The sequence below is a fragment of the Melanerpes formicivorus genome, unplaced genomic scaffold (genome assembly GCF_026170545.1).
Source record: "Melanerpes formicivorus ecotype bairdi unplaced genomic scaffold, bMelFor1.0.p_v2 SCAF_27, whole genome shotgun sequence".
NCBI lineage: Eukaryota > Metazoa > Chordata > Aves > Piciformes > Picidae > Melanerpes > Melanerpes formicivorus.
This window is the reverse complement of record NW_027142379.1, coordinates 3003522-3030600: the sequence shown is the minus strand read 5'-3', so window position 1 is coordinate 3030600 and position 27079 is coordinate 3003522. Positions and strand designations below refer to the sequence as shown.

Sequence of the window (27079 nt, the reverse complement as noted above, 5' to 3'; positions counted from 1 at the left end):
GGCCAGGTTCAGGAGGGTTTTCCCAAGGCTGGCAAAATGATATACTTAGTGACCCACCTGTCTGAAGCATTAGTGCTCTCAAGCTGTTAGAAAGGTCAGTGGAATTCATTAATCTGTAAAGAGCAGTCTGTTTTTTCCTAGCCTGTTCCTTGCAAGAGACTAAAAAAACTCCTGAAAATGCCTCCCAAAACTGGCAGAAGTCCAGCATGGAAAATTTTAGTCTGAACAATTACAGCTTGGTAAAGTTACAAGAACTTGAAGAGATGGTGTTACAGTAGGAAGCGCTGGACAGTCTTAACTGAGGCAGCTTTTCCAAGGCTTGCCTGTGCCCTTTGTCTTCACTGCTGCTGCCAAAATAAGGTTTTGTTCTTAAGATTTTCTAATAAAAGAAGTCTTCCTTATGGGATTTGTAAGAACTTTAATTCTGAAAAGCTACTTAATTTCAAAGAAGTGGCCTTTTTATAGAGGTAAAATACATTCAGAGGCTTATTTGTGTTTCTGAATTTCCTAGTGTGGGTGCATTCTGCCTGAAACTAGTGGCTGCAAGGCACTGAATGTTCTTTGCTTTGGAATACACCTTCTCTGATGGGTGGTGCCTTTTAACATTGCCTGCAGGGGATGCTCCTCACATCCTCACAGGGCTTAGTACAAAGTGGGAATCTGCCTGCTCTATCTTCTCATAAGCAGTATGTTGTACATAATAACCATTTAAAATAGACTTTTCTTCTAGCCTTTCAGTGAATAGTTGTCCTGCATTCATCTTTGCAGCTTCAGCTGCAGATATGTCTCTGTTTCTAATACAGTCAGTGTTAGCACCCAGAGAATGTCCGTTCTGTTTCTTTTCGAAGGAGGAAGACAATCAATGGCTGCAAGGGTTTAGTGGATGTGAAATGGCCACAAATGGTTTGTGCAGCTGGTAATAGGGCTAGGAACAGCTGAAAAACTCGCCTATCTCACTTTAACTGTAAGGTCTGCAGCAAAAATTTAGTGAAAAAAGCAATGAATTAACTAAGTCTACCGACACTGATAGAAGTAGTTACGTGTATGAGAGGGGGAACACAGCTGTCCAGACCTCTTCTTATTTTGGAAACATGTACCACAGAGAGCTCCATTTTCAGTGCAGAATGAGATACAAATTATCCCTGTGGGAGAAAATAACCCAATGCAAAATGGTCATGATACTAGGTAAGGATGTTAAATGAAATGTTTTCATGCATGTCATGTAAGGTGGGTTTTTTTGAGGGGAGAAAAAACCTAAAATAGAGTTTGCCCCTGCAGTGAGAAAGCACAAATTCAAAATTACAGAAATGCAGTAGAGTAAAAAGATAAAGATGCTGTCATATACCCTGCTCAAAGTTCCCCATTCAATTGAGACCCAGTGGAGTAATAGAGTATCTGAGAAGTTCTGTAGCATCCATGTCTGGTGGAAATTGTAAGCTGAGAAGACACAAGGCAAGCATAAGTGAATACAAAGGACATAAAGAGGTAACTACCAGTAGGCTGCAATATTGGTCTTCACATCTTCACACCTGGTCTACACACCAGGTGTAACCTGGTGAGACTGCACAATGAAAAGGTTCTAGAGAAGCCATTATCAACATTTAAATAGTAAAACTGGCCACACTGAAGAAAAGCTCACAAAGGAGACTTTACTCCAGTAAAGCTAAATCACAGGTGGCAGCAAAACTAAGACATAAGAGACCATTCAGTAGAGATTGTTGTAGATTGTATTTGATATCCCAGGAGGGGCAGAATCCACCAAGGTAACACACTCAAAAATTTCTAGACTGGCTGTAATTTTTTTTTTTTGGTGGTAGTGTTTTGTTTGTTTGTTTGTTTTGTTTGGATTTTTTTGGTAGTAATTAACAACTGGTGAGCTTTACATGCATCCTGTATGTCATTTGAAACACAGGCTGTTAAAACATTCATGTCTTTGCCCTTAACCCTCTTCCCTTCTGTCTTAACAGCTCTAACTTTCTGAAACTTACCTTTACTGAGTCCTTATTATTTCATAAAAATAACAATTAATTTTCACTCTCCTGATTGGGTAATCTATGGAAAGTATTTGTTTGTTACAGACTGAGAATACAGTATCATTGTTTGACAGAACTTATTTTTAGTCCACCAGTGCTTTAGCAACAGTCTATAAAAATAAACTATATCTCACAGTTATCATCATAGACCAAACCCTGCATGAATTTGTTTTGGAGATGTATGACTATTTCCAGAGCCTGGATAAACCATATGATCTTAATTTAACATTGAATACTACTTGCTAAAAAAGGTAGTTGAAAGAGTTTTTCATGTTGCAAAAGTAAACAATTGCAAGTCATTACTTGGAGTTTAAAATATTTAAATATCTAAAATAGTTTTTTCTTTGCTCCTTAGTAGTTTTGTGTTGTCACTCTGTACTGTGTGCTTTCCTATTTGACTGTTTTTATTTTTTAATTGAGAAACCTTCACTGGAGAGAATTTAATCTTTCACTGGTCATTTTTTCATCAATTAACCAATTAAAAGATAAAACTAGAATGGAATTCTCAGGAATGCTAATGATCACAAGTGAGACTGATCTCACAGTTCTGAATCTGCCTGGACTATGGAGCAGGATGGGTATTTGACAGTCTTTGCTCTTCTGCCTGACTCCTCCCATGCCCAGAGCTCTCAAGCACCCAGAAAGTTTTCTGTTCTCTGGAGGCTGGCTCCTGTAAACTAGGTTTCGCAATGCCTAATTTAGAGGTGCATGAATCCTGTGTTAGATAAGGCTTTCTTCACATGGAGTGTGCCCTGTGCTAGGCTGCATTTGGTTGTAGAACGTTTAGACTTGGATTGCTTCCCAAGGCTTCATCAGCTAGAAGAAAGTTTTTTGTTAGCCTCTTGGGCGGTAACCACATTGAGTGACTAGAATGAACTTTCAGAGCAAGTTTTAGCAAAGGGTTTGGAAGTAGAGCTTTTTCTTCTCAAGTGAATGTCTTGATTTATTTTTTTGCCTTCTTGTTTTCAGTGTGCCTTTTAAAAATACCCTTAAAGTGTCGTCTTTAAAATACTTATGTAGTAGTATTTTAGTAGTGGTACCCTCCATGCACCAGGAGGTAATTCTGAAAGAGATGGGGCTGGTGACTTGAAAAATTGTCATTTATATAAACATGATTCATGTTATTATCAGAGCTCCCCTTAATGTTTCCTGATGTTTTTAAAATGTGAAGTTTAGACTGGGAAAATGCCTTTATAAAGATGTTGTAATTAGTTGCTGCTGTTGGAGACTGTTCTTCAGAACAGTAATGGCAGAAGTAAAACCTGACTAAGCAACTGCACATAAAGAACATTCACATCCACCTAATTACCTAGCCAATAATATTAATAATGGGTTTTGCCAACAGAAATGGTACTTAAGTCAAAAATTGCTTTGGCTGTCACTGGACAGCTCTGTAACTTGAAGTGGTATCTGCGTGTGCATTTTCCTTTACAAATTCTGTGTTGCTCTCCTGAACTGGTGTTTGTGTTCCTCTTCTGCACTGATCATAGCAACAGCAGCAAATGAATTGTTAGAAGACTATGCAAGCTCTAACCTTAAGCGGTCAGAGATGTTACTTGGTTACCTTGGAAACTTCACAGAGTCAGAACATGCTGGTATTTAGTAAGTTCTGGAGGAAAAGTTTGTGTCTTGCTTTTAAACCTGAAGTGTTATTATTCAGTGTTATTGCACTTTGAGTTTGCATGTATTTCCTCCGTATGTTAATGCAGTATTGGATTTTGGATGCAATCATGTTTGAAGTGTGTAATTAATAGAAAATGTGCTTTTTAAATTTGGAGAGGAACCTGATGTTGAGGCAGGGGGATTGTTGTTAGGTGGTTTGTGTCAAATTGACATAGCACCAGGTTTCATCTAGGGCCTAATCATGGCAGGCTCTAATGCTGTTGGGTAGAACGGCATGTATTCTTTAGATGCAGGGTTTCATCCAGAAGTGTGTTGCTTCAGAGCTTGCTATGCTACCTTTAGATTTATTTACAAACTGAAATATTTGTTCTAAACCTAGAGCTGCAGATTAGTAGGAGTCTGACCCTGAGTCCTGTCATGTGATTAATGTGTGCATGTAACCCTCAGGGGGTGCAAATGAGAGGGGAGGTGGAGAACCGTGACAACACAACACTGTCCTAGGAAAGTTTTATGTCTCTTACACACAAGAAGAGAGCAAGGAAAAGTGTATGTGCCTCTGCACCAGCTCCCTTTTGCTAGAGTGGGCATAGAACAGACTGAGGCAGGTCTTGCTTTAGATCTCATTGTTTCAAAGTGCTAACTAACATTGTGAAAGTCTGTTGTTCAGTGTGATTTCTTGATCATCCAATTTCATGCTCCTGCTTATATCATCAGTTAATCCTGGCGGCTGACCTTCACTTGAGATACAGCATGTCCCTACATCCAACTAACAGTCAGCACTTCAAAGCTGAGAAGTGCTGAAGAGTGCTGGCTTGTTAACACTTGGTGTTCCTGGTCTAGGATCAGGGGAACTTGTGGTGCCTCTCCTAAGCATGGATAGTAAACCTTTCCTTTTTTGTCTTTCTGCCCCCCTTCTGTCACCTGTGAAAATCAGGATAGACCCAGGAGAAACTGTCACTTGGTTGATGCTTTAGCCATGCTGCATTTACGCAAACAAGGAAACTTGGAAAAGATCTGTGTTGAAGAAAAGACTTGAACCTTCTGTGAGCCTTGTAGAGAAGATAGCACAGCTGGCTTGATTCATCAGCTGAGGATAGTGTGCAACATGTGAAACCCAAGAATAGGTGAAATAATTGTCTTCAGAAGGAATGGTTTCTGATAAAAGACAGGAGGAATGCCACAAAGGGAAATGCTTTCTTGACATTTTCATGTGAATCAGTAAAGCAACTCAAACCCAAGGGGTTATTGTAGACTGCTTAATATTTCTCAAAAGCAGTCTGTGATAATATAATAATAAAGAAAAAAACCCAAACCCCTTCAGCACTCCTAGGAAACAGACAGTTTGGTTCATGACCTAGTTTCTTTTCCCAGAAACATCAGTGTTACATATAAAAGTCCTTTTTTATTAGCAGAAGAGGTTTGTCCTGCAGCCCCTGTGCCAGTCCGGCAATGAAAACTGGTGCTCTCTATATGTTATGTTTGTGGCATAAATATCTAGGTTCCCTCAGCATTTGCTGTGCCTCTCTTGCTCTCTAGAGGCAGTCTCTCTCTCTCTCTCTCAAGATTTTTTCTCTTTGCAACCCCTTTCTAGAGGTGTGCCATGATGATCTTGAATGTCATCACAGTCCATACTTCTACACTTACAATTTCCAGCTGGCCCTTATCATGCAATATGAATATGATGATACTTTGCAGGCATCACAGGCAAGCCTCAGGAGTGTGTCAGACTTCATTTTTATAGTAAGCAATAGTAATTCATCTTTCTCAGACTTTGAAGCCCAGGTTACAGTCCCTCTGGAGGTTTTTATGGATGTATTTTGTCTTGGCGCTGTGCCACCAATGTCTGTCTATTGCTTTGTGATGCTCTTCTGAGTCCTTAGAGATGTTCTTGCTGAAATATTTCCAAATGAAAACTCTCGTGATCACAGCTATATTTGGACTAATAGTGGGGTAAATTACGGTTTATCAGATCAGCTTTCAGGACTTTCCAGTGGGACCCTGAAGTTCCAGAGAAGGGAAAATTTTATGCAGGTATCTTACAGCATTTCCTATCTCTTCTACCCAATCCTTCTTTGCTTCAAGCTAAACCCACAATGTTCCACCTCCTAGCACAATTGACTCTTTCTGCATCTCTGTTCTTTCAGCTTAAATAAAAGGAAGCACTTTTATGTGTCCCATTCAAATTCAGGCTACCAACTACTAGTTTAGTTACTGTTTTGGAGAAGTACTTATAATTTGCTAGTTCTGGAATGCCAACAGTCAGTACTTAAGAGTTCCTTTTTGTGCATTCCATCTCTGTTCTTGATTAGGTGGTCCAAATAGGCAAATTGGACAAAGGTTTAGGGGCAAGAGAAGTATAAAGCCATAACAAGTCCACAAGTATAGCAAATGTCCAAGTAGTTATGGTAGACATGTAATTTAATTCACTTATTATTGGTGGAGATTTTAAAAGAGGAAGGAAAAAAAAATCTGATACTTCATAGGTGGAAAGGCAAAATAAAAAGGAATTTGCATTTGTTTAAAAACCCAAGCAAAGAGCAACACAAACAACCCAAGAGACTTTGATTTTTGTCTTACTCTCCTGCCCCTATGAGAGTTTGTTGTGGACTTCCATAGGACTACAAATAGATCCCTGCTTTACCTCCTAGTCTACAGTGACCTCTACAGAGAGTGGAGCACATCAAACAAGGCTTTCCCTTTTAGTAGCATGGCTTTTTAATGACTAGTTTTCTTTTGTGTGTTCATTGGTTTAAACTTACTGCTTTATTTTATACTTTTTAATGTGTGTAGTGTATTCTCTGTCTTTGTACATTCCCTGGAAGTCTGCCTGGTTTTGAAAACATAGTTGCTTCAGCCTGAGACAAGTTCATTTGTCAACTGGAAACACACTAGCAGTTTGCACACCCAAGCATTGCCTTTTCTTGACGGGCAGAATGTCTGGTCTTGTGGTCGAGTGCCCTGGAAGACTGCAGCTTTTTTTGAGCTGCAGTTTCTTTCACAGCTCAGGGTTTCTGATGCTTTAGGTCTGAGTGCCTGTTCCAAAATTATGATGAAGTGCTCATTATTGATGTAGTGCTTGAAATTACTTTTTTAAAACACAGATTTCATTTGATTTCCAAAACTTCCAAATGAATAAATCCATAAAGGTGCACATAGGTGGGGGTTTTAATACAGATTTTCTTTGTTAGACAAAGTCCTTAATCTTACTCTGTGCACTTTTTGGTTTTACTTCATTGATTTTCATTTACTTATTTTTTTTTAAATAATTTCCCCCCCTTTAAAATTTTCTCAAAGTTTTAAAGTTTCTGGAAGCTTACTAGGCATAAAAAATAGCTGGTGGTGTAGGAATTTTTTGATGTTTCGTGCTTTATTTCTCTGGGCAAGACAAAAGAGAATCCAGCCTAGTGTATGTTTACAGAACATTGCCTATGGATACTGTTTTCTTAAGCACGTTTTAACCTCATGCACTGCACATCATCTCAGGAGTTTTATGACAACCATTTAATGCATAAACTCAAACATGCATCTGAATCTTGGCAGACATGACCCTTTAGATTACTGAACCCCGTATTTCAAAAGGGATTCTGTAATAATCAAGAAACTTAAAGGATGGGAAAACCTAAAATTTCTACTCCAAATAAGGAACACACACATTATTTCTGCTGTCTTTAGCAAAGTGCTTTATTAAGTATGTGTAGGAATTTAGGCTCTGAACTTCATGGCATTTATTTTTTAATTGATCTTGTTCATGTTTTTTATGTAAATGTGATGGGAGGTAATTTTTCTTTGCTTGCATAACACTGATTGTGTCAAAACAAGGTTTTAAATTACTAAATCAATGTGTATAAATGCATCAGGACTTGCTTTAGTCTTGAGTTTGTTTCCCCCTGCTGGGTCAGATACTATAATAATAAGAGCTGCAAACCAGATCCAGGCCTCATTAAAGTAATATGGCAGAATGACCATCAGAAAATTGCCAAGTAATGAACAAAACCCAGAAGTTTTAAAACTTATTAAGCGATTGTGGCTGATGAGCAGATTTTATAGCCAGGGCTTTCATGTCTGAATAATGGCCCTGATAGTTTGCCAGCTGAAATTATTGGTTAGTGTTCAACTCGATTTTCATAGAAGAAAGAACACAAAGTAAAATATTTCTGTGAGCAGGAGGGAGCACTTAGAACCATGTAGTAAAAATCCACTTCTAAGTATAAAATCCTTGGCTAAAAGCATGATACCCTTTGGAGAAATGAATGAGTAAATAATCTCTGAAAAATACAAACAAACATATGTAAGCAGTGAATGCTGGTAGGACATGAATGATTTTCTAGGTATTTGAAGATCCTGATGCCCCATTAAAAAATAAGGTGTGTAAAAGGTGAAATATGTCCTTTCTGTAAGAAGAGACAGAATAATTAGGGAGAAAAAGTACATATGCCAGTGGTAATGTTTTGGCATTCAAAGGCTGTCAGCATTTTTCCTTTTCTAGAAATCTGTTGCATCCAAACTCTGGATTCCTTCCCTTATTTTTACATTCAGAGATTTTTAGTTGGTAGTGAAGGGAGGAAGAAAAAGACAAAACATTGATTTTTCACAAAGAATTGAGCAAACTTCCATTTTTATACTTCTAACATTAAGTATAATTGTAGGAATCTTTCAATTGCTGCACAGCTATTACTGAAAAGGCATCTGGAAAATGTCTTCCATTAGCTGTGGGTTTTGGCAGGGGCTGTAAGCAAGCATGGTCATTGTAATTATAGTGACAAGTGTTTGAGGAACTGTAGTTGTTTGCTGTATGTACTTTTCCTTCAATAAATATTAGTGTTTCTTCACATCTCCTACTCCAGCTGACACTGACATTTAACCATGTAATGTGTTTAAGCATGTAATGTGGCAGCACTGGGGGAGCAGCATTTAGGGCAAAGTATTAGAAGCTGTCTTAGCAAGTATCTGTTTGAGAGACCATTTGCAATAGATGAGCAGTAATAGATTTCTTCAGGAAAAGCTTAATCAGACAGCAAGGCAGAACACCTGGTTCCAGCATATTTCTCTTGGAGAGCTGTAAAAACTCTTCACTGGAGAAGATCAGCCTTAAACTTCCGATGCTTTCAAAGCTTGGCAGGCTTTTGGTGTAAGTCTTTAGTCATTCTGATAGACATCAACTGTACTGCAGATTGTGAGCAATGAGTGATCTCCTGATCAGGTGATCTTAAACAAGAGCTAATCCCGAGCAGTATCTGAGCAGTGTCTTTCTAGTGGTTTCAGGTTTGTGATGCTTTTGATAACTTCTCTTTGTGCAGACACCTCTTTACATTGTAAACCATGGAGAGACTGGGCCAATCCGATGCAACCGGTGCAAAGCTTACATGTGTCCCTTCATGCAGTTCATTGAAGGTGGAAGAAGATACCAGTGTGGATTTTGCAGTTGTGTAAATGATGGTAAGTGATGTGTTTCTGATCTGTTGTCCATGCAAGTTCCATAAAACTCAACGTACATTCCTGAAATTACTTTCTTGACTTGCTGCCTTGATGAGAAAACAGTGAGGTGCAGTAGCTAGGCCTATTTCAAGAAAAGTAAGTAGAAACATTTGTTCAGTACAACTGAAAAATAATTGTATGAAGAAAAATGCTGATGCATGAAGTCCAGTCTGATAGTCAAAGCTTTCTTTAAAAATATTACCTCAGCATAGGATACAAAGCTGCTTGTATTACTAGCTGAAAGCAACTTCTGTGTGGAAAAAAAAATTTTCTTTTAAAAAAAATCTAAATATCTAGCAAGCAGACATTGAGAGCCATGTCAGCCCTGTCCATGACTGTGGATGCAGTAGTTAAATAACCTATTAATCTTACTGTCACAAGTGCTGGTTTTCACAGAAGATACCATGCCATATTTGTTCAAGTGTGCTGCATGTGACTCATAACTGTTCTTGTGCTCTTGGCTGAATCCCAAGTCTTTGCCAGAAGTAGCCTTCCTAGACATTTGTAACAAGTTGGATTTCCTCAGCTGGATCTCAGCAGTGCTTTCCCTAATACAGTCATCTTTTCAACACTGAAATGGCAACCTTGACAGACTCTTTCCACCACGACACTCAGATGTTTGTACAAGTGTAACCGTTAATGAATTTCATAGTTTGCTAGCAATTGAAACTCTCAGATAAATGTAAATGCATTGTGAACATTTTAAGAAAGCCATTTAAGTTGCAGTGTCACTTTAAAATAACGCTTTGTCTTACTACAGTGTCTCTTACCCAAGTCAGAAAGCATGTAAAAATAGACTTAAAGGCCTAAAACTGGCCAGCAAAGTAGGTAGATAGTAGGGCAGTTTTTACCTACTCAAGCCTCATAGTGTAGAGGTGGAAGAACATGGATGTCTATAGGGGACTATGCCCTACCCTGCAAAGAGGAAAGGAGCCAATGTTGCTAGAACTGTTTTTTCTGGCTGGGATTTGTTGTGAGCCAGTGTGGGTAAAGGATCACCTTCAGTCTTGTGTTTAAAGGCTTCCCTGCATCAGTAGCAGAGGAGCCCATCTTAGTACTTTTTATTTGCTAAAAGTAGTTGTTGGTGATCCTCTCCTCCCCAAAACATAAAGCTTTTCTCCTACTGTTGTGTTGGCTTTTAGTTCCTCCATTCTTCTTTCAACATCTGGACCACGTTGGTCGGCGAGTGGACCACTATGAAAGACCTGAGCTGTCTCTGGGATCTTATGAATATGTTGCTACTTTGGATTATTGCCGAGTGAGTATTTCCAGTATATAAACTGAGTTGCAATTTAATGTCAAAACAAACAAAATCCTTTCAATGCCTACAGCAGAGTAAACATACTTGTAAGCTGCGTATTAGTCCAGGAACATTCTAGACAATGTGGACAGATGCATAGAATTTAAGCTTACAACATTGTGTTGTGCAGCAAAGCGTGAGCAAGTCAAAGTAACAAACAGCACAACAAAGTCAAATATCACCAGTTGTTAACTGGTTTAGAAGCTATAGCTGAAATTCTGGTGCATTTGTTGCCTTTTAGATCACAGAACCACAGAATGGTTGGAAGGAACCTTTGAACATCATCTAAGGATTTGTTCCTTATATTTACATAATATATACATAATACATAATAACCCAAACATAGTATGTCTTCTATTGATTTTGAAGATAGATGGACATGCACCTCAATTGCCTTACCAAGACTGAAAACCTTAGCAAGGGAATTTGACCTTGTAATCTAATCTTTTCCTGTTGATAGTGGGGTTTGTGTTCTGACCAGTAACTTACAATGGAATGGGTTCTCTTTCCTAACACAAACTTGCTGAAGAATTCAATCCAAAACTCACTCAAGTCACTGTAAAGATTTGTAGTTGATATTATTACTCCATCTGATACTTTGCAAAGCATAAATCACTTATGGTTTTCAAACTCTACTTCATCTGTCCACAGTATGGACATGTTTTTCTGTTTGTGCTGAAGTCAGGCAGAATTTTCTTGCTGTCAGTGGACCCGAGGTCATGATAAAGTTAGGAAAGGCAACTGGATCCTACAGTCTTGAAGTATATACCACCAACTTCCTCGGAGCGTCAAATTATTGCTGGCATGAAGAAAATGAACAACTGTAATTCTTTTTCCTCACTGCTGTACTGCTCCAAAATCCAGTGAAATCCCTGAGATGATCTTTTGAGTTTATTGAAATCTAGGTTAAACCCCAGAAGAGGAGAGAGCATTACAGAAATGCCGTGTGGGATCCTCAGCACACGTCCAGCATAGCTCCATCAGATTGATTTAAGCCTCGCTGATTCTGGCAACTAAGATCTTGAAAACTCATGTACTGAATGGCTCTGTGCCATTTTCACAGTTCTTTTTCTCTACCCCAGAGTATAACCTTATGTGATGGAGTCGTCATCACAGTGCAGTGGCTCCTGCCATATAGCTTAAATCAGGCAGTTTCCTCAATAATTTATGCATTATGGTCTGTTTGCTTGCGGCAAAGGCCCAGCCATCTAGAATCTTGGGGGGGGAATCTCTTACAAAACGAACACTCACACTGGAAATGCTGAGTCATTAGGTTTTACAGAAGTTAACATTATTTTATAATGAATTTTTCATTTTGCTGAAAGTTCCAAAGGTTTAGTGCTTTTATAAATCCAATTTAAGACCAGAACTAAAAAGTCATTTCCTGTTGTGCTTATCAAATGACAAGGAGAAAGAGCTACAAAAAATGTTAACAAATAACAGCTGGATTGCATTATTGTGCTCTAGCTAAGCAGATGTGGCAAGAGCACAAGTCCTCATTTCTACTATGTATTTGTTAGAAAATACACAGGAATGTTTTACAATTGGTGATGTGATACAAGAGTTACAGGTTTGGGAACTAGGATCCAAGTACAGAACAGCTGTTGAAAACACTGCCTGGTTTTAGTTCACAGGAATGAATTCGCTTTTACATGATTGAAACAGTCAGACATTAAAGTGTACCAGGGACTATGGGTAAGTCATAACTTACGGGTTAGATGATTTTTGTACTTAACAGAGTTTTGGGAGGTATAGTTTAACAAGGATAATGTGGTTAAGTGGTCAGAACTCTGTATATGAAGGCAGTGAAACAGTACAATGGAAAAGCTGGAGTTTGACACCAAATAATGGCTGCTGCTTGTCTTTACTGGGAGTTAGGAAAACTGATCTTAGGGAGTGTGATGATTCCAGTGACTATGCTTATTTTATCTGACCTTCATCCTGGGTCCATATCTAAGCATCACATTCCTTTATTTAGAAATAAGAAACTTTCATCTTTTCCTTACTTACAGAGACTTGCACCAGTAGCCTATGTCACAATTTATAGGCCACTTACATTACAGATAAGAAAAATTCCTTAAAGGAATCGACACCATCCTGTCACTGCTGTGTGTGCAGCAGTTATGTACATTAAATGTTGCACTCTCATGCTTTGGTTATCTTGCGGAGTATCAGAATGCTTTGGAGCAAGACAGACAGGATGCAGATGGTCACCACTTAGTACTGTTTAGAACAGAGCTACTTTAATTCTGATTCGGTACCTCGGTGTTGTTTGCTAATTCCAGATGGGCTAGAAATCACTTAACAGTTGTTAGAGGCAAGTTCCAGGAAAAACTGAATTTCAGCATTCAGTTCAGCATTAACAAGAAGTTATTGCATGATGATGGAGGGAATGCAAAACCAGTATGGGTACAGGAAAAAGACAAAAGGCAAATTTGTTTAAATGCTTAATTCCAACACAAAATTATTATTTTGTCTTCCCTAATAACCTGTTAGCCGTTACAAATCTCATTCTTGTGGGATGCCGTACTTAACATTAATGTTTTATTCCAGAGGTGGACTTTACCCAGTACCTGTCAGCTTTCTGCAGTAGTTAAATGGTTATGATCCATAGCATTTTTCAAACTGAAGATTGTTTAATTTGCCTTATGGTATATAACAGGACACACTCTAATTTTCCCTGATGGTCATTTCTCCTGCAGAACAGCAAGCCTCCGAAGCCACCAGCGTACATCTTCATGATTGATGTATCATACAATAACATCAAGAGTGGCCTGGTCAGACTCATATGCAATGAACTGAAGACGCTGCTAGATAAACTTCCAAGGTAAAGGAACACAAGTGTGCTTTGCTTAATTGACTGCACTGCTGCTCTCATGCAGCTTTGCATGTGCAGAGATAAAAACAGGCTCAGAAAATGTCAGCATTTACAGTACAGGCATTTTGGGGCTGATAGCGACCAAATGTTAACATTGCTGGCAATTCTTCAGCTTTGCTGTCTGTATTTACTATGTAAGTAGAAAAATCTGTCAGACTGCCTGCACATGTAGCTGGCATTCTTCTCCTTTCTTGTAGTGAACTCTCGTGGTACTATCAGCTAAGTCCCAGCTTGTAGGTGTTGATGTGATTGTCTTTACTGCGGTGCTGCTTTTTTCAGGAAATTAAATAGGGAAATATTAAAACCAGAATGGTCAAAAATAGCAAGAATAAGGCAAAAAAATAAAGGGCAGGCCCACTGGTTTCTTCAGACATGTCTGTTGTCTTTAAACAATACTAATTTAAAACAAAACAAACCTCCGACAACACAACCAAAAAGACAACATGTAAGGCATTCTGCCAGAACTTGTGGTGAAGCTTTTGTATTTCAGTGCTGAGACACAAAGGTCACTGAGTGTTCATTTTCTGTTGCTGGACAAGGACACCTGCAAAAATATTCTGCTGTTAGCATGTGAGGTCAAGGTGCTGTGCTGGGAATTCACTCTTAGCTCCTAATTTGGAGAGGAAAGACTTGGGGTAGCAAAACAATCTGTGTCACAAGAAGGCATAAAGGTCTGTGGCAGGTAAGCCTGTGAAAGTGACTGTGAAGTGAGAAGTTAGAGGAACAAAGGTCAGAGCAGGTGGCTCAAAAACCTGGGGTGAAGAACTTGGTGATTTTGTAGACTTGCAGTACAGCAGAAAACACATTAGTTGCTTCCTTGAAATTTTAATACTGATGTTTCCAAGCTTAAGAGAAATACAGAGAAATCCAGAGCAATGTGTGTAGAGATGTGCTAGTAAGCTCAGCTAATCAGACTCACTAGCTGTGCAGAACAGAGGCTGAGCCTGCTCTGTCGTCTGCTGGCAGTGATTTGCTGCCTGTGGTTGGCTGGGAACTTAAGATACACAGCTGGGGGTGATATAACAGTACTTTGCCTGCTCCAAGCAGTTCTGAAGCAGGAGATTGACCCATCACCAGGCAACACTGGAGCCTAGGCATTGTTCTTACTAGGCATCAATCATCAGTGACACTGAATTATAATATATTCTAAATGAATCTGATTTGCTGAGTCCATCTTGTAACTAATTGTCCTGTTCTCCATGTTTTGAGGAGAGCATGATTTAGTCATCCTGGGGACTTTTGACTGCTTGGGGGGGATGGTCAATTGGTTGCATTGACATAGATATGTATAATTATTTAAAATTAAGAATATAACAGTTCTTATCAGTGTTTCAATTTGACCTAAGGCAAGGACTCAGGCCATTGCATCTGCTTGTTGTTGTTTGCTTCCAGTACAGATACTGGATTTTGGAGGCAGCCTTGCATTTCAGAGGGATGCTTTTGTTGCATGGGTCAGAATTCCAGAATTATAACCAGTTGATTTTGGTTTTCTTACAGAGAAGATCAAGAAGAATCCTCAGCAATTCGAGTTGGTTTTGTCACTTACAACAAGGTCCTCCACTTCTTTAATGTAAAAAGCAGCTTAGCCCAGCCTCAGATGATGGTGGTGTCAGATGTTGGAGAAGTTTTTGTTCCTTTGCTGGATGGTTTCCTTGTTAACTTCCAGGAATCACGATCTGTTGTTATCAAGTGAAGTATACTTTTTCCATATGGGAATAAGATCTTAAAGCTTGTGTGTGGCATGCCTTGTAGTCAATTGGATAATTGGATTTTGGGGGGTCCCTATATTTACTGAAGTACTTCAGAAGCCAGCAGATGCTTCAAGTCATGTTTCCACCTCTGAGGCAAAGAGTGCTACCAACCACCCTGCAGTGCGGAATTTGAAAGCATATTTAGGTCAAGTGTAAACCATGTGTCTTCAGCTGTGCTGCTTCAGAGTTGGGAAGGGGGTTGTGGCTCTCTGCCATGGTGCATGTCTGTCCCTTTGTGATGTATATGATGCACACCTGGATATGCTCTGCAAGGACTCTCAGGTCCTTACAGTACACTGCAACTCCTTATTTTTGTAGTTATATTTAATGTGTTCCTTTATGTTACCAGCTTTGAAACAGTTGCATCTCATAGAATGTAAAAATTGGTATTTTGTTTGACTGGAATCCTAAGGAATTGGGCCATCAAAATTCACATGTGCTTTTGTTTGTGGTTAGTTGTGGTTGTTTGAAATGTAAATTTGCATGGAAAACACTTTCCTGTGTGAAGATTTGGTGTGGTACAAGGTATGTCTGGGGATTATCCCAAATGTGACCAGTTGACTCTGATCCTTCACCCTTTCATAGTTTGTTGGACCAGATTCCAGAGATGTTTGCAGACACCAACGAGAGTGAGACCATCTTTGCTCCTGTGATCCAGGCTGGCATGGAGGCACTAAAGGTGAGTGTGTTTCTCTCGTGCAGAGGAGTAGCTCTTTCAGCAGACTAAGACGTGATAAGCTGCAGAAATTTCATTTGCTAAAGCCAGTCACAAGTCATCTTGCAAGTCACAGTGGGAAACTGGGAACAAAGAAGTTGCTGATGGCTTCCAGCACTAATGTTCTGTTATTCTAACTGTACATTTGAACTGCTGTAGTCAAAAGCGTAACATCTGTTTCCACATCTTGCTTACTGAGGGAAACCAGTCCCTAGAGTCTATTCTGCATAGAACAGATATTTGGGAGGTGAGGAGCAGGAGTCAGTTTCTTGTTCAGCATTTGAGAGGAAAAAAAAGTGTTTTGTTACTGTGACAGAACTAAACAGATACTGGGGATGTTTGCAGATACCTAGTCCTTACCTACATGAAGTATGAGAAAAGAGTTGATACAAGACATGGTTTTGCCCTGCCTGTTCTCCTCCTGCTGACTTGTGCAAAATGAGATACTTATGGCTATTTATGGCTGAATTGGGTAGGGGTTGGAGGCCTTCTGCTTAACTGACAAGTTCTCACAGTTTGAATACAGCTGGAAATGAATGCACAGGTCCAGATTCATCCCCAGTCACTTTCTGTATGTCCCGGACATCCTCCAAAGTGCTGACATTTCCATGGAGTGCTGCCAATTAGGAGAATGTCACCAGGGTTCACCATGAGATTTGTGGGGGCAGAAAACAACCGGTGGCCTTTTGAAGGGGTTGATTTATCTGCGAGCTGCGTATAAGCAAAGCGGGAGCTTTGAGCAGATGTTGAACAACGTTTCTCAAATCTGTTTCTTAAGTAACTTGTCACTCATACCTGTGTTCTTGTTAGTCATTCATGCTGCCAGAAGTGTGTGCGAAACTAGCCTTCGGTTATTGCCTGTAAGAAGGCTCTTCCCTAACTCTTGACATCTACAAAACAAACACAGGCCAGAGTTCTGCATTTCCTTTGCTGGCTGTAAAAGCAAGCAGCTCCTAAGTAGGCTTTTTATTTTACAGTTATAATTTGTAAAGATGATCACCATGAATTATCAATATGCATCTAGCTGTGCTCGAGAAAATATGTTTTGTCCAAAAAAGGGGATCGTATTCCTATTTGAGATCACTTTTAATGCACTCTTGGAAATAACATGCTCTTTAGAGAATCTGTTAGAAGCAATGTCAGTAATTCCTGATGGGTCATGACAAATAGGTACTTGGCTTTTCAGTTTTCAGCAGAATCCTTCCTTTCAGGAAGTGAAAAAACATTGGCGTTTGTGACTAAAGATAACCATGCTTGAAATAGTAGAGATGAAGTTTTAGCTCTAGATGCTCTCTCCAGTTGCATTTCTGCCATAGCAAAGACATTTCTGTTGTCCCAAGAATGCCATAACTAAGTTGGAAAGGTGAACACCTTTATCTTGTGAACTTCTGAAGATCTGGAGGGGAAGGAGTACCAAAGCTAATTTGTCTGTAGGCCTGGATGTCACAGCTACTCTCGTCTGTGGAATTCAGGGATTTCTGTGAGGAGTTTGTCATAACATTAAGTAGCATGCTCTCATTGAAGTTGTAGAGAGAAATGGAAAACTTCAAGTCAACTGGCAGTTACTTAACTTCTTTGTGACAGAAGGAAATATTTATTGAGAAGTTTCAATACTCTTGCATTTTTGTGTAGATTTGAATGTAGAATCCAATACAGGAATGGAATGTTGCCTGTCTATAAAACCACAGTGAACGCTAGTGTGTCTGAACTGAAAGAAGTAATTTTTCTGTACATTGCCTCTTAATTTTACCCTGTTTAGTATTTGCATTTTTGGTGCTTGAATCCTAATGATTGTATCCAATTGGAAAGTCTCCATGAGAAGTACTCCTAGTTTTGCCCATCAAGACTTTTGATGCCTGTGTAGAATTACTGTAACAATGCATTACTGACCCAGCTTGTTTCAGGACTTATGTCCATCAAGTTTTGAGTCTCTAAACAAGTTACTTAGGCCTGAGGGTCTTGCCAAAAGTTTACACTGTTCTCTGAGATACCACAGCATATGAACATTTACCTTAGTAGTAATAAATATGCTGATATGGTGTCTTTGAAACAGGCTGCAGAATGTGCTGGAAAATTGTTTATCTTCCACTCTTCATTGCCAACTGCAGAAGCACCAGGGAAGCTGAGAAACAGAGATGACAAAAAACTACTCAATACAGATAAAGAAAAGGTATTTTATACTCTTAAGTGGGCCTTGGGTTTTTTGCATTGCTTCCTTTACAGAGCTGTGTTAAATCTGTAATATTCCCTGGTTATGTAGGGATATTCATGCTGCCAATAACTGCACCCAGCAAGAGCCTTTGCTCCAGCCTGCTTAGTGAGCTCACCCTTGTTAGAATGTGCAGTTGGTTCCATGCATACCAGTACATGGACAGGAGGAACAGGTTCTTCACGGAATCCATGCCTCGCTTAAGTTTTCCACTTCAGCTTCTTTGCTCAGGGGGCACTGGGATTGTGGTTGGCTACTGACAATGTCTAATGTTAGGTACTTTAATTTTTATGCAGACACTCTTCCAGCCCCAGGCAAATGCTTACGAGGCCTTAGCTAAGGATTGTGTGGCTAACGGCTGCTGTGTCAACTTGTTCCTCTTCCCAAATCAGTACGTGGACGTAGCCTCCATGGGGCTTGTCACAATGTACACTGGAGGAACACTCTACAAGTACAACAATTTCCAGGTAAGTCTCCTTTCAGACAGAAAAGCCTTGGATCTTGTTAGTTTCCTTTTCATTTCAAACTATGCTTCCCTGCTTAACATAGAAGTGACTCTAGCTAAAGCTCCACAACAGAGCAGGCTCAAATACATACTCTGCAACAATAAAGTGGTTGGTATCTTAAAATTGAATCCCCTTAAATTTGCTGGCATCTGAGTAGGAAAGTTAATTACTTCCTGTACACAGAGGTAAAAATGCCTATGATAAAGACCCAAAAAGCTGTCATGTCACCTGGTTTTGACATGTGCTGACAATTTCTCTGTTGGGCAGGGGATTTTGGCTGTGTCAGGACCTGACTGCAGAAGGCTTTTTTTGAGAAACCAGCAAGACGGCTCTGTGCTTTTTAAGGCTGTGCTGCAAGGTGAAGTGCAAGAACCAACCTTACTTGAGCTGGTTCGATTGGCTAGAACTTGTGCATCTCCGAGCCTAGGGATGAATTGGCAGGCACTTGGGTGTTTTTCTGTGAACAAACATTGGGCCATCCCCTTCTACAGGAAGAGCTGTGAAAAGCAGGGAGGGGAGAGGGTTATATTTGTGCTGTGCTGCTGCCACCCTGTGGTGATCTGCAGCTTTGCTTTGCGTTGCGTTACTAGCTCGATGCCGACAGCTGCCAGTTCTTAAGCGACCTCAGGAGGGACGTCGAGAAAAAGACTGGATTTGATGCCATAATGAGGGTTCGGACGAGTACAGGTAACGGCACCTGCTGGGGTCAAAACAAATACGGATGCACAATGGCAGTGTGGGATTTAAAACTTGACGGTTCAGGCTAGCTTAGCTTCATTGTGTACTACTTGAAAAGTAAGTGGATGGACTGATCAAATGCAGGAATATTCCCTTCCTGTATCTGTCTCCATACTAATGAGTTATCAAATGGGAGCAAGGCTTCTGATGGTAATTCATGCAGCTAGGATTGCAAGGAAGTGGGATACACAAGTGTTGCTGCTGGGCACTTAGGTGGTCCTTCATTTTCATAATTCAATGACATCACTGTTTACCTACTTGTTATGGTTCATTCTTAGCTCAGCTAGCAGTATTTGAGACACACACAGAGTGGCCAAGTCAGCAGTGGAAAAGATTCTGGTCCTCTGAGTCCCATCACAGCTCCTTTCTCACCCTACTGTCAAAATGTGTCATTGGGAGGGACAGCTGGTAGCACCCTGAGAATGCAAATCCCAGAGTGAAAAGGATTCCTGTCACTAAGCAAATAGACTGGCCATAGAAATAAAGTAATGATGTCTGTTTTATTGGCCATTTTAAAACAGCAGATTGTTTGGTTTTGTTTTAATCTGACTGTAGGCTTCAGGGCTACTGACTTCTTTGGTGCTATTTACATGAACAACACCACGGATGTAGAGATGGCAGCAGTTGACTGTGACAAGGCAGTGACTGTGGAGTTCAAACACGATGACAAACTAAGTGAAGACAGTGGAGCCTTAATTCAGGTAAAAACATCTTAATTACATGTAAGGTCATGAAAACATTTATGATGTAGGACTGATGGGAGCAAAGCACAGCTTGCCCAGGCTCTGACATAATGCCTGCCACAAACAAAAGAAGGTTTTGACTAGCCAAAGGTTGCATCTTACCTCAAAACATGGATAAATGAAAAGTTGTTCTTACGCCTCTAGATATTTAGTCATGATCTTTTGCTTGTTCAATGACAGAACGTTACAGGATGCATGGTTTTAAATGTAAGGCATAGAATTAGCCAAGCTTCTTCTTTCTAAGCCATAGTAGATGCAGGACCTCTTATGCAACTTATTCATGTAAAAAGAATCAGCTTTTCAAGACTGGGAAGTTTGGGGTTTTGCCAAGAGGTAATGTGATGGGCAGACCACTTCTCAGCAAGCTTCTCACCACTTGTGTGATACAGCCATTTGAACCATTCAAATATTACAGAGTGTGACTTAGGATCATTTGAAAAAAGACCAGTGATGATTGTCAATTCCTATCAGTGTGTAGCAAATGAGTGATAAGCTTTCAATCAATCATGTTGTTGTTTACAATTTTAAGATGGGTATGCTTTACAACATCCAGTAGACAGCCATCTGGTACAGGTATGTTGGTGCTGTAGCTGCCAGGAGCACTGAAGCAGCACCGTAATGCCAGGCTGTCTTCAGAAGTAGTTACTGTGCTTCTCACACACAAAGTGGGTGGCTCTTGCATGCTTTAACAATAAATGGTAACTTGGTGCTCTGCTGCAGTGTGCTGTCCTCTATACCTCAGTGAGTGGACAAAGACGACTTCGCATACACAATATAGGCTTAAATTGCAGCTCCCAGTTAGCTGATGTCTACAAGACTTGTGAGACTGATGCACTCATCAACTTCTTTGCCAAGTCAGGTAAAATGTAACAGACTGATTTTTTTGTTTGTTTGTTGTTTCACTGTGGGGTAGAAGAAGCGGAAGGAAAGGGAGCTGAAAGGATTATCCTGTGGGAAATGATGTTTTGTAGCTTGCTGCCCCAAGCCTTAGCAGCTCTTGCAGTACTATGAAACTGACAAGAGATTTTGCATATTTTAGACATACATGAAAGTAACACCTGAGAGGGTGAATAGAGACATGTGATATGCAAAGCTGTAGAAATGGACATCCTAACACTGCTAGAGGCTTGGGGAAATAGGGGGTGGTGTTTGGGCAAAGGTGATTAAACATCCTCCAAGAAGTCTAGGAGACTAAAATCCAGCAGCTGTAGACCTTGTGCTAGTAGTAGAAGCTACCAGAATGTAGGTACTTTGAGTATGTCCCCATCTTGAATGTACTTTCCTTCTGTATCTGCAGCTTTTAAAGCCATTCTCAGCCAGCCCCTGAAGATAGTGAGAGACATCCTGGTCAGTCAGACAGCTCACATGTTGGCCTGCTACAAGAAGAACTGTGCCAGCCCCTCAGCAGTAAGCCAGGTAAAACCCATCCCAGCTCTGTCTTCCCCAGCCAGGCTTTGCAGCAGATGAGCAACCACCCCTGCACTATCAGCAGTGCCAGGAAGGAAAAGTTCAGGGCAAGCTTTTCCCTTCCTTTCACATGCATGGGATTCACGGATAGCAATTGTAGCATATGGAGGCTGTTGTTCTGGCATAAGTGGCAATGTCAGTGAGCAAACTCTGAGGATGCTCAGCCAGCCTTTTTCTTCCTGCAGCAATTATGTGCTGACTCTCACAGCTTTTTTTGTGTGTGTGGTTAAAAGATTTTAGTATTCCCCTTTCTGACAAGTAAGACTGTTATGAAATGAAAATAGTATTTATCTTAGTAAATAATCTGAATTTGCATGTAGGTGTCTCAGGGGGGCTGGAGGGGTAAATATATCGTGTAGATAGGGCCAAACTGCTAGAGGGAGAAAAAAATTTCCATGGTTAAGATAAAGCAGTTAGATCCTCTGGCAAATAAAGCAGCTAAGAACCTGGTCACTTACTCCCCACTCCTTGAGCATGGTCTATATTTAGGTCATCTCATTTTCAGTGACTTATGTAAATGAAGTCTGTAGCACATGGGCTGTAGTGCCAAGCTTTCCCTACCTTTCAGCTCATCCTTCCAGATGCCATGAAGGTGCTGCCAGTGTACATGAATTGTCTGCTGAAAAGCTGTGTGCTCATGGGCAGGCCAGAGATCCCAACTGACGAGAGAGCTCACCAACGACAGCTGGTCCTGTCTATGGGGGTGGCTGACACACAGCTGCTCTTCTATCCCCAGCTCCTGCCAATTGTGAGTATGGTACACAACTGTCTTCAGTATGCTGTGACACTGTCATTGTCAGGAAGCATTGTGCCTGCTGGGCAGGTGTTATGCTACACCATGCTGGATTACATTCTTCCTGGGGTGGAGTTGCTAGTAGAAATAAAATGAGGTGAGGAAGTGGGAGCTCTGGCTTAATGGAAAGTGAGAAGGTAATAACATCATCAGTCAGACATAAGCCTCCTTGTAGAACCTCACTGTACTTTCAGCAAGGTGCTAGCTTTCCTGAAGGTCAGTGTAGGTGTGCCTGTGCACAGCAGGCCTTCTTGTGCACACTGTGTTAACTGAAAGAGTCTTGATTTCCAATTCCTGTAATGTGGAAAGGAACCACTTAGGTGTACTAACCCTTTCAGTAGTTATTTTTCCAGTATCTGGAGCCTACAACTCAATTTAATTTTGCCTCACAGCACAGCCTGGATCTGAAGAGTGATGTGGTGCCAGCTGCCATCCGCTGCTCTGAGGAACGTCTCTCAGAAGGTGGGGCCTTCCTGCTGGCCAATGGCCTGACTCTCTTCCTGTGGCTGGGAGTCAGCGCACCCCCAGAGCTCATCCAGGGGCTCTTCAACGTGCCATCCTTTGCACACATCAGCACCGAGGCTGTAAGTAGATGGAGACTGACTGGTCTCTTTGCTGTAATTTACAATTTAAGTAAGGCCAGGCGAGGTGGATTCAGCTAAAAACAGGACCAGGGAAGCACCAGGAAGTGTAAAGCCACAAGAAGGGTTTTGACATACAAAAAAAACCACGTAATAAGCTTTTACAGTCTTACAAGTGAGAAGCTTTTGTTACTAGTTTTCTAACCTTCTTAAACTTTCATTGTTGCACATAAGTCTTACTGACTGTGTACTGCTAAAATAGGAACAAAGGATTTGCAGTGGTTAGAAGTTTCTCCTGAACTTGTCATATACTGAAAAATGGCTTAGGCAGGGGAGTCTTTTTAAGATGACAGATGAGACATTTTTGTGAAGGGAATAGCATTTCCCAGTTTAGAATAAAATCCACAGTAACTTTGCATCAACTAGCAGCAGCTCTTGAGTGAGTGCTTGAGAGCCATGACTGGACTTTAACACCCTGCCATGCTGTCATTTGAACAGACATCACTACCTGACCTGGACAATCCATTTTCTAAGAAACTGAAGTCAATACTGGAGCACCTCCAGAGCCAGAAGCCCTACACTATGAAGGTAATGCCTCTCATACCTGCTCACAAGAACAGTACTGGTTATGACAAGATTTACCTGTGAAAAGCTTTACATATCAGCACTTGCCCTGTATGTCAAAGAGTTCCAGCATGGGCACAAGCACCTCAGCAGTGCTTTATTCTTAAGAACGTTCATGGCCAAAGGTTACCATTTTATTCTGCAAACCTTAATTCACTCTAGCTTAATAACACAGCTACTGAAATGTGGACACCGATTCAGTTTTGGTGGTTGTCCTAGCCCCAGCAGATGACAATACCCAGGAAACCTGTAGTACCAGTCTGTGATTGTTCCTCAGTGTTATCTTTTACCTTTCCAGCTGGTGATAGTGAAACAGCGGGAGCAGCTGGAGATGCTCTTCCGACAGTTGCTGGTAGAAGACAAGAGTATTTATGGAGGCGCTTCCTACGTGGATTTCCTATGCTGCATTCACAAAGAGATCTGCCAGCTGCTCAGTTAAGGAAACTCAAACAATTTGTCAGTGTCTTTGATTTTTGCAAGAGGGACAATCATTGTCTTTGGCCCACAGCTCCGCCCTATCTGGGCATTCTGCTGTGCTTTAGTGCTCCTTTTCTGTGCTATCTTTGTACAGTTTCATTTCACACCACCTCTCATTGAGCATTTAGCTTTCTTAAGCTGTAGAATAGGAAGTTCTGCACTCAGGTATTTATATTCTGAGAGTCCTGACTCTTTCTCCAAGTGAACTGCCAGATTTCAAACTGTCATGGCATTAGGAGCATATGGTATGCATCTATTAAAATACCATTTAGAAAACGGAACTCTAATTATTCCTTTTGCTAGTCCTAAGTTATACAGAAGCCAGGAAAGATGCTAGAAGGCTATGCAGAAGTGGAAAAAACAACTCACTGCTTTTCTAAGTGAGGGCATCGAGTGAATCATATTGCAGTAATCATGTAGTCCAGGCTGAGTACTTTTGCAGGAAGGATGTTTAAATCTCCAAAAAGACAATCCCCTTTTCCTGGAAGGAACAAGCATCACCTTCTACAGAAACAGTGCTGGGTCACCTTCTACACCCAGGGCTACCTGTTTGTAACTGGACTTCAGAGTAAATTTAGCAAACAGTATGGACCACAGGAATAACAGCACTCATAACCTTCTGGCCAAGTTTGGCAGTCAGTGCCACACTACTGTGGTACAATTCTCTAGTGTTAGGGGCAACAATTAATTTAACAGACTGATTCAATTACATCTTCCAAATCAGGGTTTTATTACTGCCTTTGCTAACTGGAATATTCCCAATCCAACTCAGATAACCATCTGTCCCTCTAAATTTCAGTGGCAGGTCAGCTAAGTCAGCTGACACATTAACCAGAGGGTAGTTGTGGTGCTATAGAAAGTCAGCCTCTTGCCTAATACCAAGTCTTTTGGTGACCTCTCCTATGGCTGATTTTTTTCAACAGCCACTGCTTTGAAAAACAAACCTCTGCTCATACCAATGTTTAAGGCAGATGGGAGCAAGCCAGAGCCTTGGGCTGCACTATTTACCTCAGATACTTCAGCAGTCTGTGCATCTTTAGGACCAATGCCTCCAAACTTGAAAAGCTGTTGTAACAAACATCAGTGTTTCCAAGAACACAAACCTTCTCAAAGGTAAGGATAAGAGTTGGGCCTCAAAAAAAAAAAAAGGTGCCTTTTTAACCCTGTTAGTGTTGCTACTTAATCACTTTACTATCCAAGATCAGCAGTCAAAATGTATGTTTTGGTTTGACAGCCTATCAAAACAGTTCTATCCTGTTAAGTAAGTGGCTATATTACAAATGGATCTTAAGACTGAATTCAGCTGCCAAGAGAAGCACTTTTTAGCTGATGTTACCCTGCAAGAAGTATTTGTTGCTATTCCAAATCAGGGTGCTCTGTAAATGTCACCAGCAACTCTTGTGTAAAAAATTAAGCAATTATTAAATAAAATAATCATGTGTGTATTATTTTCTATACTAAATTTTGAACTTTTAAATGCTATCAGCTGCTGCCAAAAGCTATCCAACACCTCTTGAAAAGCAGCACCTACACCTGCTACCCCAGGGCACTACAGAGGGTGGTTAAGGATAACTAGCAATGGAAACTGGCTTCAGGGTTCATGCAGCTCCTCCCTCTCTTGCCCTGTAAGCACTGCAAGGCAACAGAATGTTCAGTACAGAGGGAGTGTGGCAGATAAATTAGCAAGGCTCACTCCTATACAACAGCATAAACAATGCCATGCGTCTCACGGCTTGGTAAAGGCTGCTGGGGGCTCACCTTTGCTACTCTGATTCTTATGAGAGGCCAGCTCATCTGTTAGGATTATTTATTAAAACAAATAGAACTTTCAGTTCTCACACTTGCTCAAACCAGGTCTCAAATGTGCCAAAATAGCCTGAAAAGTGAACTGGTTTAGGACAATCACTTACCAAGGGAATTGGGAAGAAGCAATTCCAGACTTCCCAGACAGCTCCTGCCACTCCACTCCTGCTCTAATCCATTTCTTTACCTTACTCCAAGGCATCTGCTGATGGCCCAAAGACCACTTCTGCACCACAGCTGTGTGCACCTTCTACTTGGCCTGGTCAGACCAGGCAAGCAACACTGACCACCTGCTTTGGGGCAGCCTGGTTTATGCCTACAGTTCTGGAACAAAGTGTGCTCATCACTTACCTGTGCACTGGGGATAGTCTTCAGAGAACCAGGACGCCAGGCACAGAGGTGCTGCTCAGCATGAAGTTGTAGTAAGAGCTATTTACAGCTGCATAGGTAATTCATCAGTGCTTCAGGCTTTCACTTGCAGGTAATTTTACCTACATGAAGACATCATGGCTGAACTAGCACCAAGGTACAGACACTGTAGCAGCAATCATAAAAATCATCATGTGATACTCAACTCTGATTTAGGCTAGCTAAGCTTTATTGGTGCAGTAATTAAAATTACTTTGTTTCACTACAGCCCTTAGCTACTGCTTGCTTTTCACCTGTAAGAACAGCCTTGTGGACCTTCGTCCCATTACACTGGGCAGTTTTTACTGCAGTGTTCAACTTCACCAGTTTGAGAGGCAGAGATCATTTTTTCTAATACAGACAGAGTCTCCTTATCTATCTCTTTTAGTTACTCAGCATATCCTCAGCCATGTTCAAGAAATAAGACCAGCAACTCTGATCAATGTAAACTAATTCTTTCTAGAGTGCATTCTGGATATTTCTATCCCCTGCCAAGGATTTTAAAGCATCTGGGTTAAAATGCCATTTAATCCCATCGTTAGATCAAAATTGTTCTTTACCCTGCAGCCTAAATGCCAGTGCACTGAACAAAGCATTCACTATCTGTGAACATAACCAATGAGCCTGTGGCCATGAAAAACTTCAAACCCCCAGGCCACATCCAACACTTCAGCCAACAGTGTCTGAAAGTAGGCATGTTCTCAAAGCAATGTCAGGATCTACACACAGTGACTGACAGCTGACCAAGATCTTGACATCCCTTTGAAGCTACATGCTGAGGCATCCCAAATATCTTTTATTAGTGCAATTGTCAAATACTTCACTTAATCCCTAGAGGGTGTAAGCTATTCAGAGCACTGTAAGCCTCTTCCAGAATGGTAAGATGAGACAAGATCTAGACAGGCACCAAATCAGACTGGTGCCATCATGCATTCAATACAATTAAAAAGGAAGA

General features: G+C 40.7%; 1 protein-coding gene across 3 annotated transcripts in view; it reads left to right on the top strand.

The window, feature by feature from the left end:
• Nucleotides 1-25375, top strand: part of SEC24D (SEC24 homolog D, COPII coat complex component) — a 53575-nt gene extending 28200 nt beyond the window's left edge. For 2 of the 3 annotated variants that reach the window (XM_068153930.1, XM_068153929.1), the window contains exons 9-23: nt 8954-9092; nt 10274-10389; nt 13134-13258; nt 14807-14998; nt 15646-15739; nt 17829-17945; nt 18281-18451; nt 19081-19177; nt 19784-19929; nt 20692-20830; nt 21269-21387; nt 22007-22186; nt 22624-22815; nt 23311-23400; nt 23735-25375. In XM_068153930.1, coding sequence (XP_068010031.1) covers nt 8954-9092; nt 10274-10389; nt 13134-13258; nt 14807-14998; nt 15646-15739; nt 17829-17945; nt 18281-18451; nt 19081-19177; nt 19784-19929; nt 20692-20830; nt 21269-21387; nt 22007-22186; nt 22624-22815; nt 23311-23400; nt 23735-23875 — 2058 coding nt within the window. In that variant the 3' untranslated portion in view covers nt 23876-25375. Of the gene's footprint in view, nt 1-8953; nt 9093-10273; nt 10390-13133; nt 13259-14806; nt 14999-15645; nt 15740-17828; nt 17946-18280; nt 18452-19080; nt 19178-19783; nt 19930-20691; nt 20831-21268; nt 21388-22006; nt 22187-22623; nt 22816-23310; nt 23401-23734 lie in introns of those variants that run through there. The other variant, XM_068153931.1, reaches the window with a different exon arrangement.
• Nucleotides 25376-27079: the final 1704 nt, after the last annotated feature.